The 26,440-nt window shown below is 57.8% G+C and overlaps 1 protein-coding gene across 1 annotated transcript; it reads left to right on the top strand.

The window, feature by feature from the left end:
• Window positions 1–21,318: 21,318 nt before the first annotated feature.
• Window positions 21,319–25,306, top strand: LOC138919895 (ral guanine nucleotide dissociation stimulator-like). The gene is made up of 6 exons (XM_070246495.1): window positions 21,319–21,496; window positions 21,903–22,013; window positions 22,956–23,149; window positions 23,785–23,844; window positions 24,545–24,753; window positions 25,003–25,306. Exons 1-6 carry the CDS (start codon window positions 21,359–21,361, stop codon window positions 25,164–25,166), a joined length of 876 nt encoding a protein of 291 aa, XP_070102596.1. The 5' UTR covers window positions 21,319–21,358; the 3' UTR covers window positions 25,167–25,306.
• Window positions 25,307–26,440: the final 1,134 nt, after the last annotated feature.

Genomic DNA, 26,440 nt, shown 5'->3' with positions numbered 1-26,440 from the left:
ATGCCAGAGGACATCTCTAGCAAGTCCATGCTCCAGTCCTCCCCAGTGTGCAGACAGGAGGCCGACAGGCCCTGAGAGACACAAGGGCTTATGCAGGATGCAGAACAGGTAAGAAAGAGGAGTTGTTTCTGCGTCAGTCTCCAAGCTGGGACCTCGGCTGCACCCAGACCCTCTAGGGAGCCTGGGAGACGGGTGTGTTGGTGTTCCTGGGTACGCATTCGACGTCGCATGGAGAAGGGGGGTGAGCAAGGCCATGGCCAGAGGACTGTTTGCATGGGTGGTATCTGAGGGGGGCACTCAGGTAAGGGCACTGCAGGAAATGAGGTCACTTCCTTGACAACAGGCCCCGACAGAACTTGGAACCCCCGCAACAGGGCAGCCACGTGCGCAAAGCCAGCTCACTTGGCTGGAGACGCTTGATAGAGAAACATGTTCTCCTGCTTTCTCCCACCTGACCAGGGCTCTGGTTCCCAGGAAACCCCGGAGGGAGAACCTTTGGAGACGTTGTGGACGCTGGCTCAGCTCCCATGCCCCCCACCGCCGGACCTTCGGCAGGAGGTCCTCTCAGGTAACATGAGGAAGCCTAGATCAGCCCGATCTAGGCCAGCCCGGCTCCCCGAGCCCTCCCAGGGCAGCCCTCATACCGTCCTCGTGAGTGTGGGGGCCAGAGGGACATGTGGGCAGGATCTGCCCTTGGCCGGAGAAGGTTGGTGGGCAGTCGATAAGCTGCTTTTCCCGTCACGTTCCCAAGCCAGGACGGGGCTGTCAGGACTGAAAGGGGACTCCTAAGGGGCCTCCTAATGCCAGGCCCTCAGGCTGCCATGTGTTCCCCTCCTCGCTGGAGGTCTGTGTGGACTGTGGGGCGGGCTATGTGTGTCCAGAGTGGAGAGAGTCACAGAGGTGTGAGAGCCAGCAAAGACAGCCAGTCGGGTCTCTGAGGCTTGCCGCCTGGCTGCCGGGCACTGTCTTTCCAGAGCGTCGCTCAGGAGACGGGCCAGCAGCTGAGCAACGGCGCCCTCGACTCCATCACCCTGCAGGACAGGAAGGTGCCCCACACTGCCAACCGAGGCCAGGGCCGGCTCAGGGTGAGTGCAGGTGCCGGGGAGACCCAACCCCCAGGGCCCCCAAGACAGCGCTGAGGACCCCAGGTCTTCGAAGGCCCCGAGACAGGCCCGGGGCTCCTGCCTGGAGCCCTGCTCCCAAAGGAATCTGAATCCCCATCTCTTCCCCCAACCTTCCCCTGCGGGCCCGGCCCCTGTCTTGGCCAGAGGAGACGTCCCTGTCCACAGGGGTGTAGCAGAGAAGAGACATTTCTAGCACATCAGCTCACGGGCATTCAAGAGCACTTTCGTGTTTGGTAGAGATTTTCCTGTTTGAACTCCCATGCTCATGTGTCCACGTGGCCTGACAATCCTTCCCCACCGTCTCCCAGTCGGACGCAGCCTCCTGATGGATAGGCATGCTTTTGCCCAAAAGGACATGGGGCTCACAGTGTTCTTTCTGTTCCTCTGCCTTTGCTGTCCAGGGGAACACGTCCACGTGGCCTCTCGAGGTCAGGGCGTCGGGCCTCAGCAGGCTGCACAACTTTCCAGAAGGGAGACCCGTTAGCCCCGTGATTCAGCCCTTCACTGAACCGGCACCTTCTGTTGCCATTTCCACAGCACCGCCCTGGTCACCCTGCCTGTCCTCCTGTCCTGATCCCTCCCAGCCCACGAAAAGCCTCTGTGCTCTCCTCTCTAGAATGGGCCGTCGGTCAGCCACCCCAGGGATGATGCTCTTCATCCAGGGAGGGGCTGTCACTTCTCTGCCAGCACAAAGACCTAGGAGACCAAGAGCTTGAATCCTTCTCCACCTCACATCCTACTTGGAATCCCGAGAATTCTTCCCTGCCCTGGGCAATGATGCCCACTTCTGGCCACAAGTCACCGAGGGCTTGGGCATTCGGTCTGACCTCCAGGCCCCGACACTTCTGGGGCCCAGGAGTGGTGCGGCCTCTGATGGCAAGTGCCCCCTCTGTCCGACCCCAGGCTGAAAATCCATCCCGAGCTAAGAGCCAAGCGTGCCGCCTGGTGTGGACCGTGCAGGCTGCAACGCGGCAGAATCGAGTGGAGCACCTGGTGCCCGCCTTCCTGGATGGCGACACCGCCTACGTCCGCAGCTTCCTGTGCACGTACAGAGGTTTTGCCACCACACAACAGGTGCTGGAGCTTCTGTTTCAAAGGTGAGTGCCGTGCCCCTCCGCAGCACCGTGGGCATTCAGCCACCTACTAGCTGTGAGGCTTCCGAGCCTCTCGGAGCCTCGGTTTGCTCTCTGCAAGGCGGGGTGAACAGAGGATCAGCCTCCAGGGGATATTGTAGGGACTCAAGGAGGTGCTGCACGCAAAGGCTTTTCGAGAAGCCTAGCCCTCTGGGAGGGTCGACTGGAGCGGGGGCTGTGGTTGTGCTCATTGAGGATACTCCTCTTCCCTATGGCGAAGCCTCTGCCTCATCCCTCACCGGCCCCGGGAATTGGACTGAGTTGTCGTCTTCCGATTGGAAAAGGAGACGGGAGAGCCCTTCTAGGTCCCTGACCTGGGTGAAGCCAGAGCAGCCATCCCTGGGCTGAGCCGAGGCCCCCGACCCGCCCAAGCAGGAGTGAGGGGCCGGTTGGAGCTCCCTCCTTCATCACACACAGAGAGAGGTCCCCACTAGGTGCAGAACGTTTTCTAGGCACCGACCATAATCCCGTGCACAGAGCGGGCGGCAGCCGTGCCCTCCAGGGCTCCATTCTCGTCGGGAGTCAGACAGCGCCGCTAGGCTTCTCAGGCAGGCCTGATCCACAGTCCAGTCCGTGTGACGTCCTCCTGTGTCTTCTAGATACGGTTGCGTCCTTCCTCACTGCGATGAGGACGGTGGACCCCTGGACCAACTGAAAAAGTGAGTGGGCTTTGGAATCCCTAGGAGGGCGCCCAGCGTCCACACTTGGAGGGGAGTTCCCTGCAGCGTCCCGCTCACTCATCTGCTAGAACCTCAACAGCGGGTGCTCAGCTCCTGCTCAGGGGGCTCGGGGAGTGCTCCGGGGCCACATAAGCCCCTCCCTGGTAGAGATTCGGGGCGGGGGAGCATGACCCTCATGGGACACTTGGTGAACCGGGCAGCACGTAGGCCCAGGAGGGAAAGCTGGAGGCAAGAGGAGGGCCCTGGGAAGCCTGGGCGGGAGACAATGTCCGCTGTTCCCTCCCTGGTCAAATATTCTGGGAGCAGCTCCTGTGTGCCAGGGAGGGCAATGAAAAGAGGGGACCGCACCGTTCCCTGCCCTCACGGAGCTGACGTTCCAGTGGGCAGTGGGCAGAGAGATGCTCCAAGCAGTGTGTCAGGCTTCCCTGAGGACTAGGAGTGGTGACGCCACCATCGCACAGGGCTCTCCCTTCCAAAGGCCTTTTCCTAGCCCCTCCATGGTGACCTGGCCCACCTCTGCCAAGACTGCCAGATTGGAGGTGGACGCCAAGTAGGACTGGCCCCTGGACAGCCAGGAGCGGGAGGCCCAGGAGCCCAGGCCCGCACAGAGATGCGCGGGAGGCCAGTGTGCAAGGAAACGACCCTTCTCTGACTCTGCTGCCCACCTGTCCGTCCTCAGGGCCATCTCCTTCATTCTGGGCACCTGGCTCCAACGGTACCCTGAGGATTTTATCCAGCCCCCAGATGTTCCCAGCCTGGAAATGCTCTTGGCCTACGTTGGCCTTAATATGCCCGGCTCGGAGCTGGAGCACCGTGCCCGCGTTCTTCTTTCCCAGCTGGAGCACCCTGAGCACACTGATGCCGAGACTGAGGCTGAGGAGGACTCAGGTGTGTGATGTGGGCATGTGCACAGGGGATGGCGCTGCGCCCCCCAGAGCAGAGTCTCCAGAGGCTGGGGTTCGGCTGGGAGCAAGGGGCGGGCTCAGATCACTCTTCCCGCGGACTCCACTCTGGGAAGCCTTTCGGGGGCTTGCTTCTTGGACTGAGACTCCTTCAGTGGCGGCAGAGGCTTCCTTCCTTTGGAGTGACTTGGGCAGGCGCTCATGTGGGTGGCATTTTCTCTTCTTCCCTCTCCAGCTGCAGCTCCACCGAAAGATCCAGAAGACCCTGCAGATCGAACACCATCTCTCCCTCTCGCGCCCACCCCAGCTCAGAGCCGCACAGGCATCTTCCGAGCCACAGCCGGCTCAAGACCTTCAACAAGCACTTGCAGCATCCCAGCCACTACCCTCAGCTCCTGAGCTGCAGCCCCGGAGAATCCTTGCCTTCCCCTATCCATTGCGTGGGTCTTAAAGTTTTGTTTTTCGCTTTTCTTTACTTGACCTTTCCCTATATTTTATCTCGTCAGTTCAATAAAGTTTAATTCTTGGATGTTTTTAAATTGTTCGCTGAAGTGGCATGAAGTACACTCACAAGATCACACCAACGTCATCCTCATCTAGTTCCCGCCCATTTTTATCCAAGAGAAACCCTGTCCCTGGGAAGCAGTCAGTCTCCCTTCTTCCCACCGCAAGTCCCTGGTAGCCACTGCGTTTCCTTCTCTCGGACTCCGCGCGTTTCCCTCCTCCGGAGTTTGCCTGGAAGTGCCAGCCTTCCAGAGGTGGCCTTCTGTGCCTGGCTGGGTCTGGTGTGAGGTGGGTGACTCCAGATGTTTTAATTTGAAATAACAGTTTTCATTAAGAAGAAAAATCCCCCGGAGATCAAAGATTCTGTCTCAAAGAGGATGCCCCGCTATTCCCTCTTTTCACTTTCTGGGGATGGGGACCCACTGGAGGTGTGACACCGGAGCTGGAAACAACGAGGGAAATTTCGGGGCCCGGGAGACCCCTTTCAAATCTTTCCCTTTCCTGGATGGGCCATGGTAACGTTTTCAAAATGTGCAAATTGTAAAAATATTCTCACCGCATATGAAACGTTGGCGTTTATAAGAAGCGTATTGTGGACTAAAATATATTACCAAAAGTTTTAACCTTTTAGATAGACAATTAATGTTAATTTGGTCAAAGAATGATTTAAAGATGAGTAATAAGAAACGATGCCCTTTTTCTACCAAGAAACAAGTGGCCATAACAAGGGGTGACCAGCTTTTCAGTGCTCTTCATTGAGCTCTGGTGCCGGGGGGGGGGAGTGTGAGTGTGTGTGTGTGTGTGTGTGTGTGTGTGTGTGAGGGCGGTGTGGGTGTGTGGGTGTGTGAGGGTTTGTTGCGGGAAGGAGCCTGGGGCTGTTCCTTCGTGGTACCTGATGCCCCACAGTGGGCTATGAGTAGTCACACCTATCCCCTTGCGCGTTCTCAGCGGCCACACGGCACACCCACCGAGGCAACCCAGGGGTGAACAATTGGACCCTTCTTCACTCTCATAATTGTCCCGTAGTGTCCGTCTGGGTCCACGCATCTCGATTTCTCTTTAGAAGTGATGCCCTGATGCAGAGTTTCTTGGAGGCAATTTAGACACTCTCTTTAGGTGTCAGCTGCCTTTTCGAATATCTACGCTTTGTTGATGCAGTTGGAGCCTTGTTTGGGAAAGGAGAGAGTCCCGAGACACTGGACGTGATGTCCGAAGGGGGGAGGTAGACAGGACGGAAGGGAGGCCCTCGGAGGACCAGGCAGCGACCCATGGAGGAGAGAAGGGCCCACCCAGTCCCCCTCAGCCAAACGCTACTAACAGTACAAACGTCCTCCACCATGGTCAAGTGGAATTTATCGCTGGGATGGGAGGATGGTTCGGTCAGTAAATGACAGGCACCACATTCATAGGAGGAAAAGGTCAAAGTCACATGCTCTTCTCCATTGAAGCAGAATCAGCATTTCCCAGAGTACGCATGTTTTGATCATAAACACTCAACAAATTGAGCCTAGAAAGAACGTACCTCCACAGACTAAGAGCCACCTGTGACCAGCCCACAGCCACCATCATGCACAATGCTGAAAGGATACCAGCTCTCCCTCCAAGATCAGGAACAAGACGAGGGTGCCCCCTCTTCCCAGTCCCATGACACAGGGAGAGGCCATCTGGTCAGAGGAAACACGAAATTGGCCACTGACCACATCCAAGTCTCAGGAGTGAACTGGCATCGCTTTGCCGTCCTCGGTGGAATCGCTCAACTGAGTCCCCACTCAAGAGGAGGGGTTATACCAGGAGGTCTAGACCAGGAAGTCCTGATCCCGGGTGGCCAGTGAGGGGAGAAGGAGAAGACCCCAGAACTTCAATGCCTTGCCCAGAATCCCAGATGACGAAGAAGGTGGAGCCAGGGAGGAAGCCAGCTCTGCGTCCTCAAGGCTGGGGCTCTGGCTGCACACAGGCATTCCCCGCGGGCTCTGGAGAAGGCTGTGTTGGTGGAAGTGCATACAGATCTGGAGATGGTGTGGGGGTGAGGGGGAGCATTCGGCAGTGTAGATGGGCATTTGCTCAGTTCTTGTTTGAGGAGGAGCCCGGGTCAGGGGCACCCTTGACTGTAGCTCTGCCCACCTCACACCCACGGTGGAGGGAGTGGTGGCCACCTCTCTGCTGAGCTCATGCCTATGCAGTCCTGAATTGAATGTCTCACTGGGAAATTGGGAAACTGAGGCCCCTAGAGGGGTAGGGAACGGCCCATGACAGGGTGAGTCCAGTGGGTAAGTGTGTGTTCTGACCTTCTAGGGCAAGACTGGAACCCCACCCGGAGGGTTGGCTTCTGAAACTAGGAACCATGAGATCTTGAGAAGCTCTTGCCAATCCCTCCCTATTGTGGGAGCTGTTTTCTTCTTGGCCTCCACAACCTGAGCACACAAACACACAAACACACACACACACACACACACACACACACACACACGCACACACACCTTGACCTTGGATGCAAAAATGGCCTCTAAGGTGGGATCCTAAGAGAAGTAGACACAGGGCAAGTTGCAAGAGGAAGAAACACGAAGTGGGAGGCATTGCCTGCCAGTGACACACGCCTCCAGTTTGAGAGGTGTTGTCCTCTAAGGTAGGACACATGCCAGAGGACATCTCTAGCAAGTCCACGCTCCAGTCCTCCCCAGTGTGCAGACAGGAGGCCGACAGGCCCTGAGAGACACAAGGGCTTATGCAGGATGCAGAACAGGTAAGAAAGAGGAGTTGTTTCTGCGTCAGTCTCCAAGCTGGGACCTCGGCTGCACCCAGACCCTCTAGGGAGCCTGGGAGACGGGTGTGTTGGTGTTCCTGGGTACGCATTCGACGTCGCATGGAGAAGGGGGGTGAGCAAGGCCATGGCCAGAGGACTGTTTGCATGGGTGGTATCTGAGGGGGGCACTCAGGTAAGGGCACTGCAGGAAATGAGGTCACTTCCTTGACAACAGGCCCCGACAGAACTTGGAACCCCCGCAACTAGGCAGCCACGTGCGCAAAGCCAGCTCACTTGGCTGGAGACGCTTGATAGAGAAACATGTTCTCCTGCTTTCTCCCGCCTGACCAGGGCTCTGGTTCCCGGAAACCCCGGAGGGAGAACCTTTGGAGACGTTGTGGACGCTGGCTCAGCTCCCATGCCCCCCACCGCCGGACCTTTGGCAGGAGGTCCTCTCAGGTAACATGAGGAAGCCTAGATCAGCCCGATCTAGGCCAGACCAGCTCCCCGAGCCCTCCCAGGGCAGCCCTCGTCCCGTCCTCGTGAGTGTGGGGGCCAGAGGGACATGTGGGCAGCATCTGCCCTTGGCCGGAGAAGGTTGGTGGGCAGTCGATAAGCTGCTTTTCCCGTCACGTTCCCAAGCCAGGACGGGGCTGTCAGGACTGAAAGGGGACTCCTAAGGGGCCTCCTAATGCCAGGCCCTCAGGCTGCCATGTGTTCCCCTCCTCGCTGGAGGTCTGTGTGGACTGTGGGGCGGGCTATGTGTGTCCAGAGTGGAGAGAGTCACAGAGGTGTGAGAGCCAGCAAAGACAGCCAGTCGGGTCTCTGAGGCTTGCCGCCTGGCTGCCGGGCACTGTCTTTCCAGAGCGTCGCTCAGGAGACGGGCCAGCAGCTGAGCAACGGCGCCCTCGACTCCATCACCCTGCAGGACAGGAAGGTGCCCCACACTGCCAACCGAGGCCAGGGCCGGCTCAGGGTGAGTGCAGGTGCCGGGGAGACCCAACCCCCAGGGCCCCCAAGACAGCGCTGAGGACCCCAGGTCTTCGAAGGCCCTGAGACAGGCCCGGGGCTCCTGCCTGGAGCCCTGCTCCCAAAGGAATCTGAATCCCCATCTCTTCCCCCAACCTTCCCCTGCGGGCCCGGCCCCTGTCTTGGCCAGAGGAGACGTCCCTGTCCACAGGGGTGTAGCAGAGAAGAGACATTTCTAGCACATCAGCTCACGGGCATTCAAGAGCACTTTCGTGTTTGGTAGAGATTTTCCTGTTTGAACTCCCATGCTCATATGTCCACGTGGCCTGACAATCCTTCCCCACCGTCTCCCAGTCGGACGCAGCCTCCTGATGGATAGGCATGCTTTTGCCCAAAAGGACATGGGGCTCACAGTGTTCTTTCTGTTCCTCTGCCTTTGCTGTCCAGGGGAACACGTCCACGTGGCCTCTCGAGGTCAGGGCGTCGGGCCTCAGCAGGCTGCACAACTTTCCAGAAGGGAGACCCGTTAGCCCCGTGATTCAGCCCTTCACTGAACCGGCACCTTCTGTTGCCATTTCCACAGCACCGCCCTGGTCACCCTGCCTGTCCTCCTGTCCTGATCCCTCCCAGCCCACGAAAAGCCTCTGTGCTCTCCTCTCTAGAATGGGCCGTCGGTCAGCCACCCCAGGGATGATGCTCTTCATCCAGGGAGGGGCTGTCACTTCTCTGCCAGCACAAAGACCTAGGAGACCAAGAGCTTGAATCCTTCTCCACCTCACATCCTACTTGGAATCCCGAGAATTCTTCCCTGCCCTGGGCAATGATGCCCACTTCTGGCCACAAGTCACCGAGGGCTTGGGCATTCGGTCTGACCTCCAGGCCCCGACACTTCTGGGGCCCAGGAGTGGTGCGGCCTCTGATGGCAAGTGCCCCCTCTGTCCGACCCCAGGCTGAAAATCCATCCCGAGCTAAGAGCCAAGCGTGCCGCCTGGTGTGGACCGTGCAGGCTGCAACGCGGCAGAATCGAGTGGAGCACCTGGTGCCCGCCTTCCTGGATGGCGACACCGCCTACGTCCGCAGCTTCCTGTGCACGTACAGAGGTTTTGCCACCACACAACAGGTGCTGGAGCTTCTGTTTCAAAGGTGAGTGCCGTGCCCCTCCGCAGCACCGTGGGCATTCAGCCACCTACTAGCTGTGAGGCTTCCGAGCCTCTCGGAGCCTCGGTTTGCTCTCTGCAAGGCGGGGTGAACAGAGGATCAGCCTCCAGGGGATATTGTAGGGACTCAAGGAGGTGCTGCACGCAAAGGCTTTTCGAGAAGCCTAGCCCTCTGGGAGGGTCGACTGGAGCGGGGGCTGTGGTTGTGCTCATTGAGGATACTCCTCTTCCCTATGGCGAAGCCTCTGCCTCATCCCTCACCGGCCCCGGGAATTGGACTGAGTTGTCGTCTTCCGATTGGAAAAGGAGACGGGAGAGCCCTTCTAGGTCCCTGACCTGGGTGAAGCCAGAGCAGCCATCCCTGGGCTGAGCCGAGGCCCCCGACCCGCCCAAGCAGGAGTGAGGGGCCGGTTGGAGCTCCCTCCTTCATCACACACAGAGAGAGGTCCCCACTAGGTGCAGAACGTTTTCTAGGCACCGACCATAATCCCGTGCACAGAGCGGGCGGCAGCCGTGCCCTCCAGGGCTCCATTCTCGTCGGGAGTCAGACAGCGCCGCTAGGCTTCTCAGGCAGGCCTGATCCACAGTCCAGTCCGTGTGACGTCCTCCTGTGTCTTCTAGATACGGTTGCGTCCTTCCTCACTGCGATGAGGACGGCGGACCCCTGGACCAACTGAAAAAGTGAGTGGGCTTTGGAATCCCTAGGAGGGCGCCCAGCGTCCACACTTGGAGGGGAGTTCCCTGCAGCGTCCCGCTCACTCATCTGCTAGAACCTCAACAGCGGGTGCTCAGCTCCTGCTCAGGGGGCTCGGGGAGTGCTCCGGGGCCACATAAGCCCCTCCCTGGTAGAGATTCGGGGCGGGGGAGCATGACCCTCATGGGACACTTGGTGAACCGGGCAGCACGTAGGCCCAGGAGGGAAAGCTGGAGGCAAGAGGAGGGCCCTGGGAAGCCTGGGCGGGAGACAATGTCCGCTGTTCCCTCCCTGGTCAAATATTCTGGGAGCAGCTCCTGTGTGCCAGGGAGGGCAATGAAAAGAGGGGACCGCACCGTTCCCTGCCCTCACGGAGCTGACGTTCCAGTGGGCAGTGGGCAGAGAGATGCTCCAAGCAGTGTGTCAGGCTTCCCTGAGGACTAGGAGTGGTGACGCCACCATCGCACAGGGCTCTCCCTTCCAAAGGCCTTTTCCTAGCCCCTCCATGGTGACCTGGCCCACCTCTGCCAAGACTGCCAGATTGGAGGTGGACGCCAAGTAGGACTGGCCCCTGGACAGCCAGGAGCGGGAGGCCCAGGAGCCCAGGCCCGCACAGAGATGCGCGGGAGGCCAGTGTGCAAGGAAACGACCCTTCTCTGACTCTGCTGCCCACCTGTCCGTCCTCAGGGCCATCTCCTTCATTCTGGGCACCTGGCTCCAACGGTACCCTGAGGATTTTATCCAGCCCCCAGATGTTCCCAGCCTGGAAATGCTCTTGGCCTACGTTGGCCTTAATATGCCCGGCTCGGAGCTGGAGCACCGTGCCCGCGTTCTTCTTTCCCAGCTGGAGCACCCTGAGCACACTGATGCCGAGACTGAGGCTGAGGAGGACTCAGGTGTGTGATGTGGGCATGTGCACAGGGGATGGCGCTGCGCCCCCCAGAGCAGAGTCTCCAGAGGCTGGGGTTCGGCTGGGAGCAAGGGGCGGGCTCAGATCACTCTTCCCGCGGACTCCACTCTGGGAAGCCTTTCGGGGGCTTGCTTCTTGGACTGAGACTCCTTCAGTGGCGGCAGAGGCTTCCTTCCTTTGGAGAGACTTGGGCAGGCGGTCATGTGGGTGGCATTTTCTCTTCTTCCCTCTCCAGCTGCAGCTCCACCGAAAGATCCAGAAGACCCTGCAGATCGAACACCATCTCTCCCTCTCGCGCCCACCCCAGCTCAGAGCCGCACAGGCATCTTCCGAGCCACAGCCGGCTCAAGACCTTCAACAAGCACTTGCAGCATCCCAGCCACTACCCTCAGCTCCTGAGCTGCAGCCCCGGAGAATCCTTGCCTTCCCCTATCCATTGCGTGGGTCTTAAAGTTTTGTTTTTCGCTTTTCTTTACTTGACCTTTCCCTATATTTTATCTCGTCAGTTCAATAAAGTTTAATTCTTGGATGTTTTTAAATTGTTCGCTGAAGTGGCATGAAGTACACTCACAAGATCACACCAACGTCATCCTCATCTAGTTCCCGCCCATTTTTATCCAAGAGAAACCCTGTCCCTGGGAAGCAGTCAGTCTCCCTTCTTCCCACCGCAAGTCCCTGGTAGCCACTGCGTTTCCTTCTCTCGGACTCCGCGCGTTTCCCTCCTCCGGAGTTTGCCTGGAAGTGCCAGCCTTCCAGAGGTGGCCTTCTGTGCCTGGCTGGGTCTGGTGTGAGGTGGGTGACTCCAGATGTTTTAATTTGAAATAACAGTTTTCATTAAGAAGAAAAATCCCCCGGAGATCAAAGATTCTGTCTCAAAGAGGATGCCCCGCTATTCCCTCTTTTCACTTTCTGGGGATGGGGACCCACTGGAGGTGTGACACCGGAGCTGGAAACAACGAGGGAAATTTCGGGGCCCGGGAGACCCCTTTCAAATCTTTCCCTTTCCTGGATGGGCCATGGTAACGTTTTCAAAATGTGCAAATTGTAAAAATATTCTCACCGCATATGAAACGTTGGCGTTTATAAGAAGCGTATTGTGGACTAAAATATATTACCAAAAGTTTTAACCTTTTAGATAGACAATTAATGTTAATTTGGTCAAAGAATGATTTAAAGATGAGTAATAAGAAACGATGCCCTTTTTCTACCAAGAAACAAGTGGCCATAACAAGGGGTGACCAGCTTTTCAGTGCTCTTCATTGAGCTCTGGTGCCGGGGGGGGGGAGTGTGAGTGTGTGTGTGTGTGTGTGTGTGTGTGTGTGTGAGGGCGGTGTGGGTGTGTGGGTGTGTGAGGGTTTGTTGCGGGAAGGAGCCTGGGGCTGTTCCTTCGTGGTACCTGATGCCCCACAGTGGGCTATGAGTAGTCACACCTATCCCCTTGCGCGTTCTCAGCGGCCACACGGCACACCCACCGAGGCAACCCAGGGGTGAACAATTGGACCCTTCTTCACTCTCATAATTGTCCCGTAGTGTCCGTCTGGGTCCACGCATCTCGATTTCTCTTTAGAAGTGATGCCCTGATGCAGAGTTTCTTGGAGGCAATTTAGACACTCTCTTTAGGTGTCAGCTGCCTTTTCGAATATCTACGCTTTGTTGATGCAGTTGGAGCCTTGTTTGGGAAAGGAGAGAGTCCCGAGACACTGGACGTGATGTCCGAAGGGGGGAGGTAGACAGGACGGAAGGGAGGCCCTCGGAGGACCAGGCAGCGACCCATGGAGGAGAGAAGGGCCCACCCAGTCCCCCTCAGCCAAACGCTACTAACAGTACAAACGTCCTCCACCATGGTCAAGTGGAATTTATCGCTGGGATGGGAGGATGGTTCGGTCAGTAAATGACAGGCACCACATTCATAGGAGGAAAAGGTCAAAGTCACATGCTCTTCTCCATTGAAGCAGAATCAGCATTTCCCAGAGTACGCATGTTTTGATCATAAACACTCAACAAATTGAGCCTAGAAAGAACGTACCTCCACAGACTAAGAGCCACCTGTGACCAGCCCACAGCCACCATCATGCACAATGCTGAAAGGATACCAGCTCTCCCTCCAAGATCAGGAACAAGACGAGGGTGCCCCCTCTTCCCAGTCCCATGACACAGGGAGAGGCCATCTGGTCAGAGGAAACACGAAATTGGCCACTGACCACATCCAAGTCTCAGGAGTGAACTGGCATCGCTTTGCCGTCCTCGGTGGAATCGCTCAACTGAGTCCCCACTCAAGAGGAGGGGTTATACCAGGAGGTCTAGACCAGGAAGTCCTGATCCCGGGTGGCCAGTGAGGGGAGAAGGAGAAGACCCCAGAACTTCAATGCCTTGCCCAGAATCCCAGATGACGAAGAAGGTGGAGCCAGGGAGGAAGCCAGCTCTGCGTCCTCAAGGCTGGGGCTCTGGCTGCACACAGGCATTCCCCGGGGGCTCTGGAGAAGGCTGTGTTGGTGGAAGTGCATACAGATCTGGAGATGGTGTGGGGGTGAGGGGGAGCATTCGGCAGTGTAGATGGGCATTTGCTCAGTTCTTGTTTGAGGAGGAGCCCGGGTCAGGGGCACCCTTGACTGTAGCTCTGCCCACCTCACACCCACGGTGGAGGGAGTGGTGGCCACCTCTCTGCTGAGCTCATGCCTATGCAGTCCTGAATTGAATGTCTCACTGGGAAATTGGGAAACTGAGGCCCCTAGAGGGGTAGGGAACGGCCCATGACAGGGTGAGTCCAGTGGGTAAGTGTGTGTTCTGACCTTCTAGGGCAAGACTGGAACCCCACCCGGAGGGTTGGCTTCTGAAACTAGGAACCATGAGATCTTGAGAAGCTCTTGCCAATCCCTCCCTATTGTGGGAGCTGTTTTCTTCTTGGCCTCCACAACCTGAGCACACAAACACACAAACACACACACACACACACACACACACACACACACACGCACACACACCTTGACCTTGGATGCAAAAATGGCCTCTAAGGTGGGATCCTAAGAGAAGTAGACACAGGGCAAGTTGCAAGAGGAAGAAACACGAAGTGGGAGGCATTGCCTGCCAGTGACACACGCCTCCAGTTTGAGAGGTGTTGTCCTCTAAGGTAGGACACATGCCAGAGGACATCTCTAGCAAGTCCACGCTCCAGTCCTCCCCAGTGTGCAGACAGGAGGCCGACAGGCCCTGAGAGACACAAGGGCTTATGCAGGATGCAGAACAGGTAAGAAAGAGGAGTTGTTTCTGCGTCAGTCTCCAAGCTGGGACCTCGGCTGCACCCAGACCCTCTAGGGAGCCTGGGAGACGGGTGTGTTGGTGTTCCTGGGTACGCATTCGACGTCGCATGGAGAAGGGGGGTGAGCAAGGCCATGGCCAGAGGACTGTTTGCATGGGTGGTATCTGAGGGGGGCACTCAGGTAAGGGCACTGCAGGAAATGAGGTCACTTCCTTGACAACAGGCCCCGACAGAACTTGGAACCCCCGCAACTAGGCAGCCACGTGCGCAAAGCCAGCTCACTTGGCTGGAGACGCTTGATAGAGAAACATGTTCTCCTGCTTTCTCCCGCCTGACCAGGGCTCTGGTTCCCGGAAACCCCGGAGGGAGAACCTTTGGAGACGTTGTGGACGCTGGCTCAGCTCCCATGCCCCCCACCGCCGGACCTTTGGCAGGAGGTCCTCTCAGGTAACATGAGGAAGCCTAGATCAGCCCGATCTAGGCCAGACCAGCTCCCCGAGCCCTCCCAGGGCAGCCCTCGTCCCGTCCTCGTGAGTGTGGGGGCCAGAGGGACATGTGGGCAGCATCTGCCCTTGGCCGGAGAAGGTTGGTGGGCAGTCGATAAGCTGCTTTTCCCGTCACGTTCCCAAGCCAGGACGGGGCTGTCAGGACTGAAAGGGGACTCCTAAGGGGCCTCCTAATGCCAGGCCCTCAGGCTGCCATGTGTTCCCCTCCTCGCTGGAGGTCTGTGTGGACTGTGGGGCGGGCTATGTGTGTCCAGAGTGGAGAGAGTCACAGAGGTGTGAGAGCCAGCAAAGACAGCCAGTCGGGTCTCTGAGGCTTGCCGCCTGGCTGCCGGGCACTGTCTTTCCAGAGCGTCGCTCAGGAGACGGGCCAGCAGCTGAGCAACGGCGCCCTCGACTCCATCACCCTGCAGGACAGGAAGGTGCCCCACACTGCCAACCGAGGCCAGGGCCGGCTCAGGGTGAGTGCAGGTGCCGGGGAGACCCAACCCCCAGGGCCCCCAAGACAGCGCTGAGGACCCCAGGTCTTCGAAGGCCCCGAGACAGGCCCGGGGCTCCTGCCTGGAGCCCTGCTCCCAAAGGAATCTGAATCCCCATCTCTTCCCCCAACCTTCCCCTGCGGGCCCGGCCCCTGTCTTGGCCAGAGGAGACGTCCCTGTCCACAGGGGTGTAGCAGAGAAGAGACATTTCTAGCACATCAGCTCACGGGCATTCAAGAGCACTTTCGTGTTTGGTAGAGATTTTCCTGTTTGAACTCCCATGCTCATATGTCCACGTGGCCTGACAATCCTTCCCCACCGTCTCCCAGTCGGACGCAGCCTCCTGATGGATAGGCACGCTTTTGCCCAAAAGGACATGGGGCTCACAGTGTTCTTTCTGTTCCTCTGCCTTTGCTGTCCAGGGGAACACGTCCACGTGGCCTCTCGAGGTCAGGGCGTCGGGCCTCAGCAGGCTGCACAACTTTCCAGAAGGGAGACCCGTTAGCCCCGTGATTCAGCCCTTCACTGAACCGGCACCTTCTGTTGCCATTTCCACAGCACCGCCCTGGTCACCCTGCCTGTCCTCCTGTCCTGATCCCTCCCAGCCCACGAAAAGCCTCTGTGCTCTCCTCTCTAGAATGGGCCGTCGGTCAGCCACCCCAGGGATGATGCTCTTCATCCAGGGAGGGGCTGTCACTTCTCTGCCAGCACAAAGACCTAGGAGACCAAGAGCTTGAATCCTTCTCCACCTCACATCCTACTTGGAATCCCGAGAATTCTTCCCTGCCCTGGGCAATGATGCCCACTTCTGGCCACAAGTCACCGAGGGCTTGGGCATTCGGTCTGACCTCCAGGCCCCGACACTTCTGGGGCCCAGGAGTGGTGCGGCCTCTGATGGCAAGTGCCCCCTCTGTCCGACCCCAGGCTGAAAATCCATCCCGAGCTAAGAGCCAAGCGTGCCGCCTGGTGTGGACCGTGCAGGCTGCAACGCGGCAGAATCGAGTGGAGCACCTGGTGCCCGCCTTCCTGGATGGCGACACCGCCTACGTCCGCAGCTTCCTGTGCACGTACAGAGGTTTTGCCACCACACAACAGGTGCTGGAGCTTCTGTTTCAAAGGTGAGTGCCGTGCCCCTCCGCAGCACCGTGGGCATTCAGCCACCTACTAGCTGTGAGGCTTCCGAGCCTCTCGGAGCCTCGGTTTGCTCTCTGCAAGGCGGGGTGAACAGAGGATCAGCCTCCAGGGGATATTGTAGGGACTCAAGGAGGTGCTGCACGCAAAGGCTTTTCGAGAAGCCTAGCCCTCTGGGAGGGTCGACTGGAGCGGGGGCTGTGGTTGTGCTCATTGAGGATACTCCTCTTCCCTATGGCGAAGCCTCTGCCTCATCCCTCACCGGCCCCGGGAATTGGACTGAGTTGTCGTCTTCCGATTGGAAAAGGAGACGGGAGAGCCCTTCTAGGTCCCTGACCTGGGTGAAGCCAGAGCAGCCATCCCTGGGCTGAGCCGAGGCCCCCGACCCGCCCAAGCAGGAGTGAGGGGCCGGTTGGAGCTCCCTCCTTCATCACACACAGAGAGAGGTCCCCACTAGGTGCAGAACGTTTTCTAGGCACCGACCATAATCCCGTGCACAGAGCGGGCGGCAGCCGTGCCCTCCAGGGCTCCATTCTCGTCGGGAGTCAGACAGCGCCGCTAGGCTTCTCAGGCAGGCCTGATCCACAGTCCAGTCCGTGTGACGTCCTCCTGTGTCTTCTAGATACGGTTGCGTCCTTCCTCACTGCGATGAGGACGGCGGACCCCTGGACCAACTGAAAAAGTGAGTGGGCTTTGGAATCCCTAGGAGGGCGCCCAGCGTCCACACTTGGAGGGGAGTTCCCTGCAGCGTCCCGCTCACTCATCTGCTAGAACCTCAACAGCGGGTGCTCAGCTCCTGCTCAGGGGGCTCGGGGAGTGCTCCGGGGCCACATAAGCCCCTCCCTGGTAGAGATTCGGGGCGGGGGAGCATGACCCTCATGGGACACTTGGTGAACCGGGCAGCACGTAGGCCCAGGAGGGAAAGCTGGAGGCAAGAGGAGGGCCCTGGGAAGCCTGGGCGGGAGACAATGTCCGCTGTTCCCTCCCTGGTCAAATATTCTGGGAGCAGCTCCTGTGTGCCAGGGAGGGCAATGAAAAGAGGGGACCGCACCGTTCCCTGCCCTCACGGAGCTGACGTTCCAGTGGGCAGTGGGCAGAGAGATGCTCCAAGCAGTGTGTCAGGCTTCCCTGAGGACTAGGAGTGGTGACGCCACCATCGCACAGGGCTCTCCCTTCCAAAGGCCTTTTCCTAGCCCCTCCATGGTGACCTGGCCCACCTCTGCCAAGACTGCCAGATTGGAGGTGGACGCCAAGTAGGACTGGCCCCTGGACAGCCAGGAGCGGGAGGCCCAGGAGCCCAGGCCCGCACAGAGATGCGCGGGAGGCCAGTGTGCAAGGAAACGACCCTTCTCTGACTCTGCTGCCCACCTGTCCGTCCTCAGGGCCATCTCCTTCATTCTGGGCACCTGGCTCCAACGGTACCCTGAGGATTTTATCCAGCCCCCAGATGTTCCCAGCCTGGAAATGCTCTTGGCCTACGTTGGCCTTAATATGCCCGGCTCGGAGCTGGAGCACCGTGCCCGCGTTCTTCTTTCCCAGCTGGAGCACCCTGAGCACACTGATGCCGAGACTGAGGCTGAGGAGGACTCAGGTGTGTGATGTGGGCATGTGCACAGGGGATGGCGCTGCGCCCCCCAGAGCAGAGTCTCCAGAGGCTGGGGTTCGGCTGGGAGCAAGGGGCGGGCTCAGATCACTCTTCCCGCGGACTCCACTCTGGGAAGCCTTTCGGGGGCTTGCTTCTTGGACTGAGACTCCTTCAGTGGCGGCAGAGGCTTCCTTCCTTTGGAGTGACTTGGGCAGGCGCTCATGTGGGTGGCATTTGCTCTTCTTCCCTCTCCAGCTGCAGCTCCACCGAAAGATCCAGAAGACCCTGCAGATCGAACACCATCTCTCCCTCTCGCGCCCACCCCAGCTCAGAGCCGCACAGGCATCTTCCGAGCCACAGCCGGCTCAAGACCTTCAACAAGCACTTGCAGCATCCCAGCCACTACCCTCAGCTCCTGAGCTGCAGCCCCGGAGAATCCTTGCCTTCCCCTATCCATTGCGTGGGTCTTAAAGTTTTGTTTTTCGCTTTTCTTTACTTGACCTTTCCCTATATTTTATCTCGTCAGTTCAATAAAGTTTAATTCTTGGATGTTTTTAAATTGTTCGCTGAAGTGGCATGAAGTACACTCACAAGATCACACCAACGTCATCCTCATCTAGTTCCCGCCCATTTTTATCCAAGAGAAACCCTGTCCCTGGGAAGCAGTCAGTCTCCCTTCTTCCCACCGCAAGTCCCTGGTAGCCACTGCGTTTCCTTCTCTCGGACTCCGCGCGTTTCCCTCCTCCGGAGTTTGCCTGGAAGTGCCAGCCTTCCAGAGGTGGCCTTCTGTGCCTGGCTGGGTCTGGTGTGAGGTGGGTGACTCCAGATGTTTTAATTTGAAATAACAGTTTTCATTAAGAAGAAAAATCCCCCGGAGATCAAAGATTCTGTCTCAAAGAGGATGCCCCGCTATTCCCTCTTTTCACTTTCTGGGGATGGGGACCCACTGGAGGTGTGACACCGGAGCTGGAAACAACGAGGGAAATTTCGGGGCCCGGGAGACCCCTTTCAAATCTTTCCCTTTCCTGGATGGGCCATGGTAACGTTTTCAAAATGTGCAAATTGTAAAAATATTCTCACCGCATATGAAACGTTGGCGTTTATAAGAAGCGTATTGTGGACTAAAATATATTACCAAAAGTTTTAACGTTTTAGATAGACAATTAATGTTAATTTGGTCAAAGAATGATTTAAAGATGAGTAATAAGAAACGATGCCCTTTTTCTACCAAGAAACAAGTGGCCATAACAAGGGGTGACCAGCTTTTCAGTGCTCTTCATTGAGCTCTGGTGCCGGGGGGGGGGGGGCAGTGTGAGTGTGTGTGTGTGTGTGTGTGTGTGTGTGTGTGTGAGGGCGGTGTGGGTGTGTGGGTGTGTGAGGGTTTGCTGCGGGAAGGAGCCTGGGGCTGTTCCTTCGTGGTACCTGATGCCCCACAGTGGGCTATGAGTAGTCACACCTATCCCCTTGCGCGTTCTCAGCGGCCACACGGCACACCCACCGAGGCAACCCAGGGGTGAACAATTGGACCCTTCTTCACTCTCATAATTGTCCCGTAGTGTCCGTCTGGGTCCACGCATCTCGATTTCTCTTTAGAAGTGATGCCCTGATGCAGAGTTTCTTGGAGGCAATTTAGACACTCTCTTTAGGTGTCAGCTGCCTTTTCGAATATCTACGCTTTGTTGATGCAGTTGGAGCCTTGTTTGGGAAAGGAGAGAGTCCCGAGACACTGGACGTGATGTCCGAAGGGGGGAGGTAGACAGGACGGAAGGGAGGCCCTCGGAGGACCAGGCAGCGACCCATGGAGGAGAGAAGGGCCCACCCAGTCCCCCTCAGCCAAACGCTACTAACAGTACAAACGTCCTCCACCATGGTCAAGTGGAATTTATCGCTGGGATGGGAGGATGGTTCGGTCAGTAAATGACAGGCACCACATTCATAGGAGGAAAAGGTCAAAGTCACATGCTCTTCTCCATTGAAGCAGAATCAGCATTTCCCAGAGTACGCATGTTTTGATCATAAACACTCAACAAATTGAGCCTAGAAAGAACGTACCTCCACAGACTAAGAGCCACCTGTGACCAGCCCACAGCCACCATCATGCACAATGCTGAAAGGATACCAGCTCTCCCTCCAAGATCAGGAACAAGACGAGGGTGCCCCCTCTTCCCAGTCCCATGACACAGGGAGAGGCCATCTGGTCAGAGGAAACACGAAATTGGCCACTGACCACATCCAAGTCTCAGGAGTGAACTGGCATCGCTTTGCCGTCCTCGGTGGAATCGCTCAACTGAGTCCCCACTCAAGAGGAGGGGTTATACCAGGAGGTCTAGACCAGGAAGTCCTGATCCCGGGTGGCCAGTGAGGGGAGAAGGAGAAGACCCCAGAACTTCAATGCCTTGCCCAGAATCCCAGATGACGAAGAAGGTGGAGCCAGGGAGGAAGCCAGCTCTGCGTCCTCAAGGCTGGGGCTCTGGCTGCACACAGGCATTCCCCGCGGGCTCTGGAGAAGGCTGTGTTGGTGGAAGTGCATACAGATCTGGAGATGGTGTGGGGGTGAGGGGGAGCATTCGGCAGTGTAGATGGGCATTTGCTCAGTTCTTGTTTGAGGAGGAGCCCGGGTCAGGGGCACCCTTGACTGTAGCTCTGCCCACCTCACACCCACGGTGGAGGGAGTGGTGGCCACCTCTCTGCTGAGCTCATGCCTATGCAGTCCTGAATTGAATGTCTCACTGGGAAATTGGGAAACTGAGGCCCCTAGAGGGGTAGGGAACGGCCCATGACAGGGTGAGTCCAGTGGGTAAGTGTGTGTTCTGACCTTCTAGGGCAAGACTGGAACCCCACCCGGAGGGTTGGCTTCTGAAACTAGGAACCATGAGATCTTGAGAAGCTCTTGCCAATCCCTCCCTATTGTGGGAGCTGTTTTCTTCTTGGCCTCCACAACCTGAGCACACAAACACACAAACACACACACACACACACACACACACACACACACACGCACACACACCTTGACCTTGGATGCAAAAATGGCCTCTAAGGTGGGATCCTAAGAGAAGTAGACACAGGGCAAGTTGCAAGAGGAAGAAACACGAAGTGGGAGGCATTGCCTGCCAGTGACACACGCCTCCAGTTTGAGAGGTGTTGTCCTCTAAGGTAGGACACATGCCAGAGGACATCTCTAGCAAGTCCACGCTCCAGTCCTCCCCAGTGTGCAGACAGGAGGCCGACAGGCCCTGAGAGACACAAGGGCTTATGCAGGATGCAGAACAGGTAAGAAAGAGGAGTTGTTTCTGCGTCAGTCTCCAAGCTGGGACCTCGGCTGCACCCAGACCCTCTAGGGAGCCTGGGAGACGGGTGTGTTGGTGTTCCTGGGTACGCATTCGACGTCGCATGGAGAAGGGGGGTGAGCAAGGCCATGGCCAGAGGACTGTTTGCATGGGTGGTATCTGAGGGGGGCACTCAGGTAAGGGCACTGCAGGAAATGAGGTCACTTCCTTGACAACAGGCCCCGACAGAACTTGGAACCCCCGCAACTAGGCAGCCACGTGCGCAAAGCCAGCTCACTTGGCTGGAGACGCTTGATAGAGAAACATGTTCTCCTGCTTTCTCCCGCCTGACCAGGGCTCTGGTTCCCGGAAACCCCGGAGGGAGAACCTTTGGAGACGTTGTGGACGCTGGCTCAGCTCCCATGCCCCCCACCGCCGGACCTTCGGCAGGAGGTCCTCTCAGGTAACATGAGGAAGCCTAGATCAGCCCGATCTAGGCCAGACCAGCTCCCCGAGCCCTCCCAGGGCAGCCCTCGTCCCGTCCTCGTGAGTGTGGGGGCCAGAGGGACATGTGGGCAGCATCTGCCCTTGGCCGGAGAAGGTTGGTGGGCAGTCGATAAGCTGCTTTTCCCGTCACGTTCCCAAGCCAGGACGGGGCTGTCAGGACTGAAAGGGGACTCCTAAGGGGCCTCCTAATGCCAGGCCCTCAGGCTGCCATGTGTTCCCCTCCTCGCTGGAGGTCTGTGTGGACTGTGGGGCGGGCTATGTGTGTCCAGAGTGGAGAGAGTCACAGAGGTGTGAGAGCCAGCAAAGACAGCCAGTCGGGTCTCTGAGGCTTGCCGCCTGGCTGCCGGGCACTGTCTTTCCAGAGCGTCGCTCAGGAGACGGGCCAGCAGCTGAGCAACGGCGCCCTCGACTCCATCACCCTGCAGGACAGGAAGGTGCCCCACACTGCCAACCGAGGCCAGGGCCGGCTCAGGGTGAGTGCAGGTGCCGGGGAGACCCAACCCCCAGGGCCCCCAAGACAGCGCTGAGGACCCCAGGTCTTCGAAGGCCCCGAGACAGGCCCGGGGCTCCTGCCTGGAGCCCTGCTCCCAAAGGAATCTGAATCCCCATCTCTTCCCCCAACCTTCCCCTGCGGGCCCGGCCCCTGTCTTGGCCAGAGGAGACGTCCCTGTCCACAGGGGTGTAGCCGAGAAGAGACATTTCTAGCACATCAGCTCACGGGCATTCAAGAGCACTTTCGTGTTTGGTAGAGATTTTCCTGTTTGAACTCCCATGCTCATATGTCCACGTGGCCTGACAATCCTTCCCCACCGTCTCCCAGTCGGACGCAGCCTCCTGATGGATAGGCACGCTTTTGCCCAAAAGGACATGGGGCTCACAGTGTTCTTTCTGTTCCTCTGCCTTTGCTGTCCAGGGGAACACGTCCACGTGGCCTCTCGAGGTCAGGGCGTCGGGCCTCAGCAGGCTGCACAACTTTCCAGAAGGGAGACCCGTTAGCCCCGTGATTCAGCCCTTCACTGAACCGGCACCTTCTGTTGCCATTTCCACAGCACCGCCCTGGTCACCCTGCCTGTCCTCCTGTCCTGATCCCTCCCAGCCCACGAAAAGCCTCTGTGCTCTCCTCTCTAGAATGGGCCGTCGGTCAGCCACCCCAGGGATGATGCTCTTCATCCAGGGAGGGGCTGTCACTTCTCTGCCAGCACAAAGACCTAGGAGACCAAGAGCTTGAATCCTTCTCCACCTCACATCCTACTTGGAATCCCGAGAATTCTTCCCTGCCCTGGGCAATGATGCCCACTTCTGGCCACAAGTCACCGAGGGCTTGGGCATTCGGTCTGACCTCCAGGCCCCGACACTTCTGGGGCCCAGGAGTGGTGCGGCCTCTGATGGCAAGTGCCCCCTCTGTCCGACCCCAGGCTGAAAATCCATCCCGAGCTAAGAGCCAAGCGTGCCGCCTGGTGTGGACCGTGCAGGCTGCAACGCGGCAGAATCGAGTGGAGCACCTGGTGCCCGCCTTCCTGGATGGCGACACCGCCTACGTCCGCAGCTTCCTGTGCACGTACAGAGGTTTTGCCACCACACAACAGGTGCTGGAGCTTCTGTTTCAAAGGTGAGTGCCGTGCCCCTCCGCAGCACCGTGGGCATTCAGCCACCTACTAGCTGTGAGGCTTCCGAGCCTCTCGGAGCCTCGGTTTGCTCTCTGCAAGGCGGGGTGAACAGAGGATCAGCCTCCAGGGGATATTGTAGGGACTCAAGGAGGTGCTGCACGCAAAGGCTTTTCGAGAAGCCTAGCCCTCTGGGAGGGTCGACTGGAGCGGGGGCTGTGGTTGTGCTCATTGAGGATACTCCTCTTCCCTATGGCGAAGCCTCTGCCTCATCCCTCACCGGCCCCGGGAATTGGACTGAGTTGTCGTCTTCCGATTGGAAAAGGAGACGGGAGAGCCCTTCTAGGTCCCTGACCTGGGTGAAGCCAGAGCAGCCATCCCTGGGCTGAGCCGAGGCCCCCGACCCGCCCAAGCAGGAGTGAGGGGCCGGTTGGAGCTCCCTCCTTCATCACACACAGAGAGAGGTCCCCACTAGGTGCAGAACGTTTTCTAGGCACCGACCATAATCCCGTGCACAGAGCGGGCGGCAGCCGTGCCCTCCAGGGCTCCATTCTCGTCGGGAGTCAGACAGCGCCGCTAGGCTTCTCAGGCAGGCCTGATCCACAGTCCAGTCCGTGTGACGTCCTCCTGTGTCTTCTAGATACGGTTGCGTCCTTCCTCACTGCGATGAGGACGGCGGACCCCTGGACCAACTGAAAAAGTGAGTGGGCTTTGGAATCCCTAGGAGGGCGCCCAGCGTCCACACTTGGAGGGGAGTTCCCTGCAGCGTCCCGCTCACTCATCTGCTAGAACCTCAACAGCGGGTGCTCAGCTCCTGCTCAGGGGGCTCGGGGAGTGCTCCGGGGCCACATAAGCCCCTCCCTGGTAGAGATTCGGGGCGGGGGAGCATGACCCTCATGGGACACTTGGTGAACCGGGCAGCACGTAGGCCCAGGAGGGAAAGCTGGAGGCAAGAGGAGGGCCCTGGGAAGCCTGGGCGGGAGACAATGTCCGCTGTTCCCTCCCTGGTCAAATATTCTGGGAGCAGCTCCTGTGTGCCAGGGAGGGCAATGAAAAGAGGGGACCGCACCGTTCCCTGCCCTCACGGAGCTGACGTTCCAGTGGGCAGTGGGCAGAGAGATGCTCCAAGCAGTGTGTCAGGCTTCCCTGAGGACTAGGAGTGGTGACGCCACCATCGCACAGGGCTCTCCCTTCCAAAGGCCTTTTCCTAGCCCCTCCATGGTGACCTGGCCCACCTCTGCCAAGACTGCCAGATTGGAGGTGGACGCCAAGTAGGACTGGCCCCTGGACAGCCAGGAGCGGGAGGCCCAGGAGCCCAGGCCCGCACAGAGATGCGCGGGAGGCCAGTGTGCAAGGAAACGACCCTTCTCTGACTCTGCTGCCCACCTGTCCGTCCTCAGGGCCATCTCCTTCATTCTGGGCACCTGGCTCCAACGGTACCCTGAGGATTTTATCCAGCCCCCAGATGTTCCCAGCCTGGAAATGCTCTTGGCCTACGTTGGCCTTAATATGCCCGGCTCGGAGCTGGAGCACCGTGCCCGCGTTCTTCTTTCCCAGCTGGAGCACCCTGAGCACACTGATGCCGAGACTGAGGCTGAGGAGGACTCAGGTGTGTGATGTGGGCATGTGCACAGGGGATGGCGCTGCGCCCCCCAGAGCAGAGTCTCCAGAGGCTGGGGTTCGGCTGGGAGCAAGGGGCGGGCTCAGATCACTCTTCCCGCGGACTCCACTCTGGGAAGCCTTTCGGGGGCTTGCTTCTTGGACTGAGACTCCTTCAGTGGCGGCAGAGGCTTCCTTCCTTTGGAGTGACTTGGGCAGGCGCTCATGTGGGTGGCATTTGCTCTTCTTCCCTCTCCAGCTGCAGCTCCACCGAAAGATCCAGAAGACCCTGCAGATCGAACACCATCTCTCCCTCTCGCGCCCACCCCAGCTCAGAGCCGCACAGGCATCTTCCGAGCCACAGCCGGCTCAAGACCTTCAACAAGCACTTGCAGCATCCCAGCCACTACCCTCAGCTCCTGAGCTGCAGCCCCGGAGAATCCTTGCCTTCCCCTATCCATTGCGTGGGTCTTAAAGTTTTGTTTTTCGCTTTTCTTTACTTGACCTTTCCCTATATTTTATCTCGTCAGTTCAATAAAGTTTAATTCTTGGATGTTTTTAAATTGTTCGCTGAAGTGGCATGAAGTACACTCACAAGATCACACCAACGTCATCCTCATCTAGTTCCCGCCCATTTTTATCCAAGAGAAACCCTGTCCCTGGGAAGCAGTCAGTCTCCCTTCTTCCCACCGCAAGTCCCTGGTAGCCACTGCGTTTCCTTCTCTCGGACTCCGCGCGTTTCCCTCCTCCGGAGTTTGCCTGGAAGTGCCAGCCTTCCAGAGGTGGCCTTCTGTGCCTGGCTGGGTCTGGTGTGAGGTGGGTGACTCCAGATGTTTTAATTTGAAATAACAGTTTTCATTAAGAAGAAAAATCCCCCGGAGATCAAAGATTCTGTCTCAAAGAGGATGCCCCGCTATTCCCTCTTTTCACTTTCTGGGGATGGGGACCCACTGGAGGTGTGACACCGGAGCTGGAAACAACGAGGGAAATTTCGGGGCCCGGGAGACCCCTTTCAAATCTTTCCCTTTCCTGGATGGGCCATGGTAACGTTTTCAAAATGTGCAAATTGTAAAAATATTCTCACCGCATATGAAACGTTGGCGTTTATAAGAAGCGTATTGTGGACTAAAATATATTACCAAAAGTTTTAACGTTTTAGATAGACAATTAATGTTAATTTGGTCAAAGAATGATTTAAAGATGAGTAATAAGAAACGATGCCCTTTTTCTACCAAGAAACAAGTGGCCATAACAAGGGGTGACCAGCTTTTCAGTGCTCTTCATTGAGCTCTGGTGCCGGGGGGGGGGGGGCAGTGTGAGTGTGTGTGTGTGTGTGTGTGTGTGTGTGTGTGTGAGGGCGGTGTGGGTGTGTGGGTGTGTGAGGGTTTGCTGCGGGAAGGAGCCTGGGGCTGTTCCTTCGTGGTACCTGATGCCCCACAGTGGGCTATGAGTAGTCACACCTATCCCCTTGCGCGTTCTCAGCGGCCACACGGCACACCCACCGAGGCAACCCAGGGGTGAACAATTGGACCCTTCTTCACTCTCATAATTGTCCCGTAGTGTCCGTCTGGGTCCACGCATCTCGATTTCTCTTTAGAAGTGATGCCCTGATGCAGAGTTTCTTGGAGGCAATTTAGACACTCTCTTTAGGTGTCAGCTGCCTTTTCGAATATCTACGCTTTGTTGATGCAGTTGGA

This window comes from Equus caballus, chromosome 21 (assembly GCF_041296265.1).
Source record: "Equus caballus isolate H_3958 breed thoroughbred chromosome 21, TB-T2T, whole genome shotgun sequence".
In the NCBI taxonomy this organism is placed as follows: domain Eukaryota; kingdom Metazoa; phylum Chordata; class Mammalia; order Perissodactyla; family Equidae; genus Equus; species Equus caballus.
This window is presented reverse-complemented; position numbering and strand designations above follow the sequence as displayed.

Excerpts from the sequence above, each read along its gene's own strand:
- LOC138919895 (XM_070246495.1), top strand. The coding sequence starts at position 21,359 with ATGTTCTCCTGCTTTCTCCCGCCTGACCAGGGCTCTGGTTCCCGGAAA. Across the intron at positions 22,014-22,955 it reads GAGGCCAGGGCCGGCTCAGG|GCTGAAAATCCATCCCGAGC; the intron begins GTGAGTGCAGGT and ends GTCCGACCCCAG. Across the intron at positions 23,845-24,544 it reads CCCCTGGACCAACTGAAAAA|GGCCATCTCCTTCATTCTGG; the intron begins GTGAGTGGGCTT and ends GTCCGTCCTCAG.